General features: G+C 34.6%; 1 protein-coding gene across 5 annotated transcripts in view; it reads right to left on the minus strand.

Moving 5' to 3' along the window:
• Positions 1-2945: 2945 nt before the first annotated feature.
• The window catches only part of LOC148948496 (uncharacterized), a 46088-nt gene continuing 35640 nt past the window's right edge, over positions 2946-13393 (minus strand). For all 5 annotated transcript variants that reach the window (XM_089094421.1, XM_089094423.1, XM_089094426.1 and 2 more), the window contains exons 5-8: positions 11779-11914; positions 9349-9477; positions 7099-7172; positions 2946-3240 (exon numbers count right to left, since the gene is read on the minus strand). In XM_089094421.1, coding sequence (XP_088950547.1) covers positions 3123-3240; positions 7099-7172; positions 9349-9477; positions 11779-11914 — 457 coding nt within the window. In that variant the 3' untranslated portion in view covers positions 2946-3122. The remainder of the gene's footprint in view (positions 3241-7098; positions 7173-9348; positions 9478-11778; positions 11915-13393) is intronic.

Raw genomic sequence — 13393 nt, forward strand, 5'->3', positions numbered from 1 at the left:
ATCCAGGGGGCGAGGGCCCCCCCCCCTTAGTCTAAAGTAGTGTAATTTAATTAATTAACTAAAGTTTGCTTTAATAAAACTTGCTCCTAACGCGAGTTTATCGGATCAACCTATTTTGCCCCCCCCCCACCCCCCCCAAAAAAAAAATCCTGGATCCGTCCCTGAGACAAGGCCAATAATTCAGAAACTATCTGAAATTTACAGATCTACCCTTGACGAAAGGAATTATACGGGGTTTACGTTTTAATATGTCATTGTCGTAGCGTATAATATATATTCTCTCATAGAAACAAAGTAAAACGTACATTTTTTGATACATTGTTCTGTTAAGAATAGTCCTTCAATGGCTAGTTTCAACGTCTTATTTCTCATTAGCTATTTTACCTTATCATTTTCTCCCAGTTATCAGAGAACATTTTCACGATTCTCATTCAATATCAATAATATTTCTAAAGCTCTATGAAAATTCCAATTTTATTAAAACGATCAAAGTAGAACACACAACTTGCAGCAAATCCAAATTTTCTTGATATTCAACAAATGTTTTTTCAATAGGAAAAACAAAATATTACTAATATGAATGGACAGCCATAACAAGACTGAGTCGGCAAAATAGAGTACGACACTTAATTTAAGAAATATACGGAAGAGATAAAAATCTTAACTTATCACAAAATAAAGCCGCCTGAGGCCGAAACAGCAATTGTGTCAATTTCTTAGCTATATTTACCTCGAGTGTAGATACTCGTTTAGCCCTATCCGACACGTAGGTTTGTACAATAGTTCATAAGGTTCTACGGCTCGCAACTAAGAGCTCTGTAAAGATCATTGAGTAATTTTATGAAAATATATAGTAAAATAAAATCTGAATTTTATTAATTGTCACAGCAAAATACCCATATTTTAGTGCAGTTACTAGTTTTTTGTTGTGATTAGCTGTAACAATTTTACTTGAAATTTGTATTGTCGAGAAAATAATTTGCTTCCAATTTTCTCAAATTTTATTAAATTTGGGAAATAGTTAATAGTAAATTTACCAATTTTATTATGTTCAATGCATCAAATCTTGTTCCATGCATCTACAAAGTGCGTGGTAAATTAGTTTTCTAATGCTGTACGAAGACTGGATGTATTAATAAATCTACTAGGACTTAGTGTTCATGATGATTCACTAATTTTTTTTTATAAAGTACTAAAAATCGAAAAAAAAAGAAAGTTCCAGTATGGGGCACTAATGTCATTTTCAAAGAGCACGGGCAATATATAAGAGTGGAAACTTGCTCTTGTGCCGACAAACAAAAATCATTAACACCATCTAACGTTTGGCCTCTTTTGGCATTTTATTACTGTATTAACAAGGCAAAATCAGGGTAATTGGTAACATTAGTATTGTACAATATTAGCACTACCTCTAAGGATCTAAGTCTCTGGAAATGCTCTAAGGATGCGATTGTGATCCTCTAAGGGGCAACGACACTCTAGGCTGAGAAAGTAGTGTAAACTGTGCTTCAAACTTTTCTAATTATTCTTGGAGGGAACTCCAAGTACCTTTTGTGGACACGAAGTTTAAAAAGCAGAAAAATATGCTATTTGGACAAATGCCTAGATCGAACGAAAAATATAGTTGTAAGAAATCAAAACAAGTTATGTTCTATTTCAGTTTTGAAACAAATACAGTATACGAGGCCGTCATATGCAACAAATATTAAGCCTAATTTCTATTGATATTTGATGGTTTAGGGTCAAAGCACTTCATCAACGCAACATGTTCATAGGAAAATTGACCTTCAAACAAATATTAATGGTAAAACCAAGATATTTGGCAAGCAAACATTATATAATATTTTTAGAAGAACAGTATTACAATGTTTTTATTTTAATATTTATTCCTCTATGACTCAAAATCGCAAATACGATGAAAGTGATAATTAATGACACAATCATCATTCCTTACTTTACGAAAATGGCGGTTCTTAACTACGGATTTTTTTTTTTTAACAAACAATAATTTTTTTTCTAAAGTACAACAAACTTGGAGCCAGATTATCTCCATGAGTACATTCTCACCGAGTCTCAAAAGCACTCCAAGACCACCATTTTCAAATTTCTTACATTGTTTGTTTTATGAATTGCAAAAATCGATGTTTCTGATTAAGTTAAACGTTCCTATCGACCCACGGAAATGGATTTGGCAAGTATAAAAAGTCATAGACGTGTAATTTTCATTTGTCCTGGATTTTATTTATCCTAAATTGTAATTGTCCTGTAGGCAGCATACCACCAACCTTCGTCAATCGATGTGGTAAGTATGAGAATCCATACACGTCAAATTTTTATTTTCGCAATAAAACTTTATTTGTCCTGAATCTTTTTTTTTCTCAATTTTATTTGTCCTGAAGGCAGCCTACCATCCATTGATAATAACTTGAAACCACATTTTGTCTGAACTATTTTTCTGTGGTGACTCCTTTGATTTTGGATAGTTTAATGACCTAATTAAAAACCCAAACGCTTCTTTTTTTATATTTTTCTTTTATAACAAGTTTTTTACCCGGGTTTTATTTATCCTCAATTTTATTTGTACTGGAGGCAGACTACTATCGCCCCTGCAAATAGATTTGGTCAGTAAAAAACCTATAGACGTACAATTTTTATTTAAATTTACAATAAATTTATTTGTCCTGGATTTTATTTATCGCCATTTTAGTTGTCGTGGAGACTGCCTAACATCCTTTGATATTAACTTGAAATCACATTTGTCCGACTTTCTTTTTATATAGCGACTGTTTTGCTCATGGATAGCCTAATTTAAGATACTATATTTTCTCTCTATTTTTTTCGTAATAAAGTTTTGTTTACTAAAATTTAAGGGTAGTGCAAAGCAAGGTAGCTAATATATCTTCCATTATTTACCACGGCTACATAATACAAATTTACAAATCAAACAAGCAAATACTTTTTTTCTTAGAAATAAAACAAACAATTTTAAAAAGAATAAAATAGAATACACACGTTTTTATCGCTTCTAAACAAAGGAAAACAAAAAGGCACAGGCGACTTAATTTTCAGAATGTAAGCTTAACGAAAACACACTATAGGAGATTACAATTAACGCCCCAGGGTCAAGATTCAAAAGTTGGCTCCGTTTCAATATCCACACGGCATATGGGGCATCGCTTATTGCTTGACAGCCACCGATCAACACAGGGAATATGATATAGATGCATACATGGCAAACGTCTGGAAAAAAAAGTAAAATTTATATTAGTAATTTGGTTCGATAGCAATATTTACTGTCACTTAAAAAGAAGGTATTTATGAAAGAAGGAGATGAAGTACTAGCCTTTTTTTTAAGTCTGCGGCAAGGCTTGTACGTAACAATAACAAGAGCTAATCTAAGCAACAAATATAGTACAAAGAATTGTTTTGTTTTTTTAAACAGGACATAGGCTACTACATAAGTACACCCACGATTCAGAAAAGAGAAGAGAGGATATATACCATATTTTCTTCTATTTTGCAATGAAAAAGGAAGTTAGAACAAAGTTGGATAATTGAGCCCTAAAATATTTTTTAAGCTTTGTGCACACGCCCCTTTCCCAAAAAAGAAAACCCATCGACCTCGCCTTAATACTTGGTTATTGTTATTAATTCTGAAAAAATTCTAAATATTAACCCATCATTTAACATACAGGGTATAAATATTTAGGGGCGAATAGGTTGTTCGGACACCACGTGGCAACACACTATGTATACATGGCTTTAACTGATTTTCCGTTTCAGATTCTACACTCCATAGCATTTTAGTCAAATAGTTCTTTTGCCACAAAGAATGGAAGAAGTCGGTTCTCCACTGTAACATGATCTCTTTTTTTTTACTACAAATAGATACTAGAAATTTTACTTCCCTTCAAATCTTCGAAGGTATTACAATCTGTCATCAATATCCAATCTCCCCAGAAAAAAAACGAAAAAACCCGACCCGAACAAAAAGAACCAACAAACAAGCCAATAAACATTTAACCACAACCACCTGTCTCAGTAAAAAATGATTACAACAAAAAATTACACAATTTCAGAAGTAAAAAAAAACTTGAAAAAGATTATAAAAAAGACCGAATATTAAAAGAGTCACCTTGACACTATAACTCTAAAAAGCTGACTGGAGTCCATAGATTTATTATCTGAATAGATACCAAATAATGTCGAAAAGACATTGCACACGCGATCCGGTAACAGCCACTACGCATTAAACAAGAATGACGACAATCAACGGAGGTATTAGAAATGAGGAGCTGCATAGCCAGTTTAATTCATATTACATCAACGCCTCATCTAGTACAAACGCATTAAACAAGAATGACGACAATCAACGGAGGTATTAGAAATGAGGAGCTGCATAGCCAGTTTAATTAATATTACATCAACGCCTCATCTAGTACAAACGCATTAAACAAGAATGACGACAATCAACGGAGGTATTAGAAATGAGGAGCTGCATAGCCAGTTTAATTCATATTACATCAACGCCTCATCTAGTACAAACGCATTAAACAAGAATGACGACAATCAACGGAGGTATTAGAAATGAGGAGCTGCATAGCCAGTTTAATTCATATTACATCAACGCCTCATCTAGTAAAAACGCATTAAACAAGAATGACGACAATCAACGGAGGTATTAGAAATGAGGAGCTGCATAGCCAGTTTAATTCATATTACATCAACGCCTCATCTAGTACAAACGCATTAAACAAGAATGACGACAATCAACGGAGGTATTAGAAATGAGGAGCTACATAGCCAGTTTAATTCATATTACATCAACGCCTCATCTAGTACAAACGCATTAAACAAGAATGACGACAATCAACGGAGGTATTAGAAATGAGGAGCTGCATAGCCAGTTTAATTATTATTACATCAACGCCTCATCTAGTACAAACGCATTAAACAAGAATGACGACAATCAACGGAGGTATTAGAAATGAGGAGCTGCATAGCCAGTTTAATTCATATTACATCAACGCCTCATCTAGTACAAACGCATTAAACAAGAATGACGACAATCAACGGAGGTATTAGAAATGAGGAGCTGCATAGCCAGTTTAATTCATATTACATCAACGCCTCATCTAGTACAAACGCATTAAACAATAATGACGACAATCAACGGAGGTATTAGAAATGAGGAGCTGCATAGCCAGTTTAATTCATATTACATCAACGCCTCATCTAGTACAAACGCATTAAACAAGAATGACGACAATCAACGGAGGTATTAGAAATGAGGAGCTACATAGCCAGTTTTCCCTGCTTCATGCATGTTAGGAAATCTTTTCTGGTGGCATGGAAGAAAAAGGACAGGCTGTTCACAAAAACAAATGTTGTCTGTAGTTTAGTATTAAATGATTTGTCTATGTTGAAGACAAATAACAAATAGAATTCCATTCACAATTTCAATGGTATGTTAATATTTTTAAAATTTATTTTTGCAAGACAAAAACATGAGAAGATTTAGACTAAACAAGGCTAAAGAAACGGAGCTAAAAAAAAAACTGCACCCACATCCCAACTGATTGTAAGATTCCTATGAATATACTCTTTATTCCGTCAGCTCCTCTTAGAGATCCCAAACCTTTGTTGAGATAAATAAAAATTACGGCACTGTTTAGAACAAAATGACCAGATTGAGTCATCAAACACATCGAGTGCTAAACTACAATCAATACTTTCGGGCTTATTGATCTATTGTCAGTTAAGGTGACTATGAAGTTGTGTTTTTGCCTAAAATTTTGATTCTGCTTTTGCCTTCTATGCATTACACAAAACAGGGGATTCTAGACACATATCTGATTTTACGTCTAATTCAGCATTAAAACTCGCATTCGACAAAACTTCTTTCTAATAATAATAGTAATAATAAAAAATAAAAAAATGCAGAAACTAAACATCCTTCCGTAAGTAGACATATTTATACATTTTATTAAAAATTTCAGCTCATTACTTAAATCCGATTTCGCTCCATTTAGCCGATTGCTCAGCCATGCTCGGTCAATTAGTTCAATCCTATTCCTGCGTCTCACCTGGCTAATAAGACGCTTAGAAGAACATGGTTAGTCAAAAACAAATGCTGTCCCCATCTATTGGAAATTTATTGTGCGGGGTCACCACTTCGTAAGGCAAAAATGGCGCAAAGAGTTGCTATGCCACTTACTGGAGGGGGACGATCCCTCTTTGGCCCCAAATTAGTGGGATTTCCGCGGTTACTCCAACGGTTCCTTTATACTAACGTGATCGGATGGTCTATGGCCACATTTAAAGCCAAAGTTTACCGATAAGATTTCTAATTAACTCTTTTAGATTCGACCTAAGCTGAAAAGTTTAAAGAGTACATAGAAAAGGCTTACTGTATTAACACTCACGCTGTATAAAAAGAACTAACTAAAAAATGGACTTTTCCTCTCAGCCTGCTAGCCGCAGCACGCGGTGGGGGTTACTAGGGGTGGTAAAGAATCTTTCCATCCAATCCCAGGACTACTAATTTACTGGTCAACCGCCCTAACTGTGCAGTTTTTCCCTCGTGGTCTATTAAGCACGTAAGCAGTTAAGAGAACCCAAAATGGCGTCAAAAAATAATAGGAAAATTAATATTTATTACTTAAAGAAGGAAAATAATTAAGGGGCCCAAAGAAATGAATCTGGGAGGGACATTTATCTGACAAAACTGGGACCAAGGGTTCCAACACCATCCCTCTCGCAAACATGAACAGTTGAAAGTTAAGCGTTCGACATCAATTTTTTTCCTTAATTGCAGACCCAAACAAAAGAAAAACCATAGTACAACTGTTTGTGGATTAAAAGTAAATACAAAAAAAGAAAAAAAAAGACAATTTCAAATTTTTATACTGCATTGTAAAATTTAGGCTATAGAGCATGAGGTTAACTGGAGACAGGGCAGTCTTCCCAGCTTGCACGTTTATACTCCAAGCTTTTTATAATCACTAAAACTGGGCAGAGCAAGGCCTACAAGTGTTGCCAAAGGTAGAAATGAAATACAGCCATATTAATAAAAATCATAGAAAGAAAATAATATACCTAACATCTTCTTCTTCTTCAAAATCACAGAGACAAATTGTGCATTTCTCAGTATCATCCGTCTCTTTCGATACCTGGAAGATAGTAATGAAGTTAAAAAAGTCAAGGTTCCCCAGAAATTTCACAAGACTTTTTTTCATTTTGAATTAAACTTTCAAATCAGAATTTTTTTTTTCGAATCAGTAGCCTACTCAATCTAGATTACAACAACTAACCCTCTTATTTAATATTATTTGCCAAATTTAGGGGCTTATGGGGATAGCACATTCTAAGCAGCCCTTGTTACCAAAGAGTATCCGACGATAGTGAAAAGGGGATAAAACTGAAAATAGAATATAGAAATAGAATATTCAACATTAGAGCCAGGAAAAAAGCTAGACATGCAATTAAGGAACATTTCATATATTTAAATCATTTATTTAAGACTATAGATAATTATAAACAGTTTTAATTATAGATAATTTATTTCCACATTTTAATACCACCATAATACTACTACTAACAACTCAGTGCAGCAAAGAGCTACCTGAGGCCAACACAGCCCCGCTAAGTGCTCCTCCATCCCAATCTATTCAAAGGTTCCCTCTTTACGCTTTCCCAAGAAGTCCCAATTTCCTTCAAATTCCTTCAAATCCTTTTTGACGACATCTTCCCATCCCATTCGGGGACAACTGCTTTTTGTTTGGCCTTAGAGGGATGGTCGAAAAGGACCATCTTTGGTAATCTGCCATCCTTTCTTCATGGTGTTATATTTATGTTTCAGGCATTGGAATTTATTCTTTCCAGTACCTGGTCCCCACAACTCTCATGCTTAACTTTAAAAAATTCGATACAACACATGATAGAGTAAGTAATTTATTCATTCGCCCAATAGAGTCGCCAAATGCTACGTAGTTGCAGACGTAAACGCAGCCATGGTGACAATTATTATCTAGCCCTGCGTTCTCCTCCCCAAGGGACTGCCCACCCAGCTCACTCCGAGAATAAGTTATTGGAATAAGCGCAGATCAAGATACATGTCATATCAGCTGAAGCACTCACACTAATTTAAATGTATTAAAACAGAAGATAATCAAAACTAAAGCAGATAATTAGATAATTAGAATTAAAACAAAAGGGCTGAAGATTAATGGCTGGACAATATTTTGTACTCTAAAATTGTTTATGGCTGAAATTGTTTGCTCAAGAACCCTAGCTTGTTTGAGCTTGTCGATAGTGAAAAAGTATACAGAACACCAAAGAACAAAAACAGTATGGGCCTTTCTCATACATAAGGCTAAGAATGATAAGTGAACAAAAAAAAATTTGCATTTAATTTACCACTTTTAGAAACAAAAGCCTGAAAGGTTTTGAATTAGGGAAGAATAAGACTTTTTTTCATTTGTGATTTGTTCTCTGACCATCTTTGATTAATGGACCCCCCTCCACATTTAGGGATATACATATATGCCGCAATGCATATATCGTAATATCAAATGAAAAGCATAATAACACAAAAATGTAAACATTAAATTTCTAAACTAGGCAGTTCAATTGTTCATTGAAAAATGTCATTTCTTGAACCATGTTTACTCTTGATGAACCGGCAGCATGTAGATCACATGATTAACATGGTTGTCCCATATTTATACCTGAGCCTTTTTAAATTACGAAACACAAAATCATACTTTATTCGACAAACTCAAATTTGCTTGCGTTTTTGATATGTGGAAAATAGCTCTATCATTTTGGAAAAGAATACTAGTTTTTCTACTTTCCTAGCAATTTATCTCACAGATTTATCTTCAATTCCAAGCAAAACGAAAGACATTAAAGTACTTTCCTTTCTCTGTACGAAAAGCTTTTAGGCAACACGTTTAGGTACTTACTCCTGAAGAACGATCATGCGCATTAATATAGAGGCTAATGAAACATGCGCACATTGGAAATTTGGCCTGTGAAATTGTACTCCCTGGATAGATACGGCGCAATCCCTTTTCTCGGCATTTTTTTTTTTAAGTTCTCGAGTTGCATTTAATGTTTCTATTTTGTGAAAACGTACTATATCTCTTTTTCCTACTTGCAGAAACGAGGGGCTATGAAGCTTGAGCTTTCGATGCCAAGTATAAATTCAGAGGTCGATTCTTTCAGACAATAATTAGAATTACGAGACTCGATCTTATATTTTGATCTAAACACTTTAAACGATAAATTTAAATCATAGTTTAATCAAAAATAAATAAATAAAAAAAAAAAAAAAAAAATACTCACCTTTTTGTATTTATGTGCCAAAGTCCTTCTGTCTATTAATGATTGTAACGCACCAAGAGACGGCATGTCAAATGGGAATATACCAAGACCGTTGCTGAAATGCCTTGGTGCACGAATAACTCCAAAACCCTATCAAAATAATGGCGGAAACAAATTAGACTTAATATGCAGCTTTCTGATTCGGTTTTAGCACCACCATGGTGTCGAATACCTACATTATTTTTGTAACAAAATATTCTAAAAATTTGAAATTCAATGTTTTATGGTTAATTTTCAAAATGCTTATTTAGATTTCAAATTCAATCCTAACAATGGCTTTAAATATTCATTCTGTTTTATCAGAACTAAACTTTGATTTACATACACATTTAATTTATTTGGGGGAAAATTTTATTCGAAAAATAGTATAGGCATTCGCATCGGGGCAACGCCAAAAAATCGAAAATCGACAAAGAAGATTAGAGTAAAAAGATAAAACTTGGTAAAACAATAGAGAAAGCTGAATAAGTAAAATAAAACAAGTATAATAGAAGAACATTAAAAGAAAACTTGTATCTCTTATTTAATCGGAAATAACGATTTGCAAGTACTTCAAAATAAATTTAGTAGTATTTCAAGGGGTAATAGTGAAAACCTTCTCGTGATACCCCTAAGAGTAGTGGGTGGTAGAAGATGCCTACTATTGCTCATTTCTAGCTCCGTCCAGCCATAGACCGTGCAGCCCAGTACCTGGATATGAGGCAAGGTGCTTTGTGGAATACGTTGCCTGGATTGTATGGGTTGAAGCCAGTAATACCTATCAAAATCATGCTCAGGGGGTTAGTCCCCCGCGACAAATAAAACACCGGCCTTGACACAAGAAAACAGCCTTTGTGGAGGAATCTGGGATGGGAGGAAGAAGTTCTCTTGCTATTACCGGTTTTGAGGATTAAACCCAAGTCACTGACGGTTGGCGAGTCGCAGGTGATTCTCCCCTCTCTTTAGAGTGATTGGGTTGTGGGAGTGGAGAAACTATAGTGGACACCTTGGCACTACGACAAAAGGCTCTTAACTAAAAAAAAAGAAGATATGTAAACTGTATCTCAAAATACTAGGGCAATAATATGGGGCACTAATGGCCCAGCGGCTTTTTTTTTGAGGGGGGGGAGGGGGAGGCAATGGGCCTATGCTGTCTAAGCCTCAACTTAGTTTTGTGAGTCCACTACAGAAATCTACAGATACAAATTAGTAATAACAGTATTCCGACCCAGTTTTAGCACCACTTAGGGACGAATATCTACATAATTTTTTTTTTGCCAAAAAACTCAAATCCTTTTTAATAAGTCATTCAAGGTTCTTTTTTGAAAATTTTCACATAGACTGCAAATTCATTTCTCTCGACAACTTTAAACAATTTAAATCCTGCTTTGTCACATCTAGGAGTGTGATATTTAAATAGAAGCAATTGCTTTATGCTATAGCCTTTTTTTTAAGTAAAAATATATTTGGTGCCACCGCAGCGCTAAAATGAAATTGGAATCGGGGAAATTACAGTACTAAAAAAAAGAGACGTTGTTTTCATGTCTTTCTCCGTTTAGCTTCACTAAGTCGCCAAAGTAGTCATGACAATTGTTTTGATAGTGTATATATTTGCTAAGCTTAGTAGGATTTTGATAGTTATGTTACTATATGTGTTTGGTAACTTTTTTTTCCTAATTTTTGTTTTTGGTTTCTGTCTCTTGGTTGTTTTATGGTCGAATTTATTGCGTATTTTAGCCGAATAAGCTCCATAGAACTTGACGGCTGACCCTTACTTTGTTCCCTGTTTTTCAGTCTTCTAATAAATTAATTCTCTTACAGAAAAAATGATACATAATTGACTTAGTTAGCCCCAAAAAATTAAGAAAATCCCTACCGGATGGCTAGTAATTTTTTTAACATAGATACTCTCATATACTATTATGCTAGGATTTTCGCCTGTTTAGCTTCAATGTTTCATCAAAGTAATTAAACTAATTTTGAGGATAAATCGTTATTTTTTAATAGTGACTTTAAATGAATGGGTCCCATGATTCGTCTTTATAATTTCCCTATGCTTTAGGGAAATTATGTTCCCTTACACTTTTCTTTAAATATTTTTTAAATTAATTTTTCTTTTTTACAAATTCCCTACCTCAATAACTTAGTTACTGCATACGTGTCTGATAAAAGAGTTAATATAAAATCCCAGAGATACAATGAAAAACATCCCTTAAACTGAGACAGTTGTCTACTTTATATAGTCAGGAAAACTATAAATTCCAATACTATTTACTGAAGTCGCAGGCCCCGTCTGACTGCTCTAGAGATCCATCACAGCCCGCAGGGACATCAAAGCACTGTGATGTTCTTAGTCCATATGAAGTGGCTTTTCTTAACACCAGCGTGAGTAAAAAGCAAAGCATGACTTACCAAAGATGGGTAATTGTTACTGCGCCAAAAGCCTTCAAACATGTTCCTCCGTGATCCAGAATTTAGTGAGAGTGGAATACTCTGATCGGAATTCAACTCTTGCACTTGTCGATTGACAATCGCGGAAGGACGATACCTGAAACCCGATAGGTTAAAATACTTATCTTTGATATAACATAAATAAACATGAACTTTCACCTCAATTTTTATTCCAATCTAATGATAGGACAATGCCAGAATTTTCTCAATTCTGATCCTAATCCAGATTTCATCTCAATGTCTCGACTCAAAACAACACTGATTCCAATGTACTATCATTTTTGTCTCATTGTTTGTTCTTTTTGCTTATTTTCAATAACAGTTACAAGAGTTAAGGTAGTCGCAATACCTACTTAGGCTTGGTATTAGGCATATTTAGCATGCAACAGTTGACCATTGATGAATTACTGTTTCAGAATTTCAGGCGTAAAACCTAGTAATGAAAACATATTTGATAGTTTATTGTGTCCCATAATGTTTCAGTTCGTTTTCATCAGTGACAAGAGCTATGAAGACAACAAAATGAATATAACACCTCCTAGAGATTGTTTTCGCTTTTTTTTTCATAATATCAAATCCAAAAGGCCAAAACGAAATGGGCGTATCGGATACTTTTTTTTTTCATCACTAGAAGTGATTCTATCAAGCGAGTGGCCCTACGGTATCAGAGAAGGGCTTGTTGGTATGGAAACTGAAAGTTTTAAAGCGCCTTTAGAGTCAAAGTGACGTTTTCTGCCATTTCGTCACATAAAAACAATTGGGTCACAAGTGTACTATAGTATTGCGTAAGACCCAGATGTGCGTAACAACGTCTTGAGGGGCTAGAAAGCCGTAAAGAAACGAGAGCTGCATTTTTTTTTACAAGAGAACCCTTGACTTTAATTAACACAATAATTGTAGGGATAATGCCTTGATTGTGGCTTCTTGGAAATAAATTTGAGCTTTTTGGTTCCCGATAATAATTCAAATTACACCAAAATTGAGAACAAGCATATTTATCTCGAGAACAGTAATAAACGTCTTGAGGGGCTAGTAGCTCCAATAGTATACCCCCTATGGGCGTCATGGGATCTTTACTTCTCAATTGACTTTCGTCGTAATTTCTATATAGTGTCAAAGTTTCAAAATTTAAAATCAAATAAGAATTAAGTACTAGCTTTCTGCTGCATTATACACTTTTGATGGAAATTAATAGCAGTTTGTTGGGGTCGAGGAGACAACTGGTGAACTGGAGGTGAATTGAATTTACATCAATTAAATTTGGAGCCCAAGTCAAGTTTAGTCATATTTAAATTTGTGGTTCCAAAAGAGTCAAAATGCTACCGAGTTGAAGTTCTGAGATAATCAGGCAATCTAGAATGATTATAAAATATTCTATTCAACTTCTCAGTTTTAGAGGACATAATGCCGATCATGGATGATTTTCATTCTCGAAGCATCGTTTATAGATATTAAACTTTAATTGATCAACCGGGGTTGAGGGGGAGTGTTAATATCCCTCAAATTTAAGACAGTCCCCAATCAAACAGTTCGCAGTAGCAAAATCTAAGTAAACAGCAACCCTTGTCAATAGAAA

The sequence above is a fragment of the Artemia sp. Qi Xiang Cuo genome, chromosome 9 (genome assembly GCF_049724085.1).
Source record: "Artemia sp. Qi Xiang Cuo chromosome 9, ASM4972408v1, whole genome shotgun sequence".
NCBI lineage: Eukaryota > Metazoa > Arthropoda > Branchiopoda > Anostraca > Artemiidae > Artemia > Artemia sp. Qi Xiang Cuo.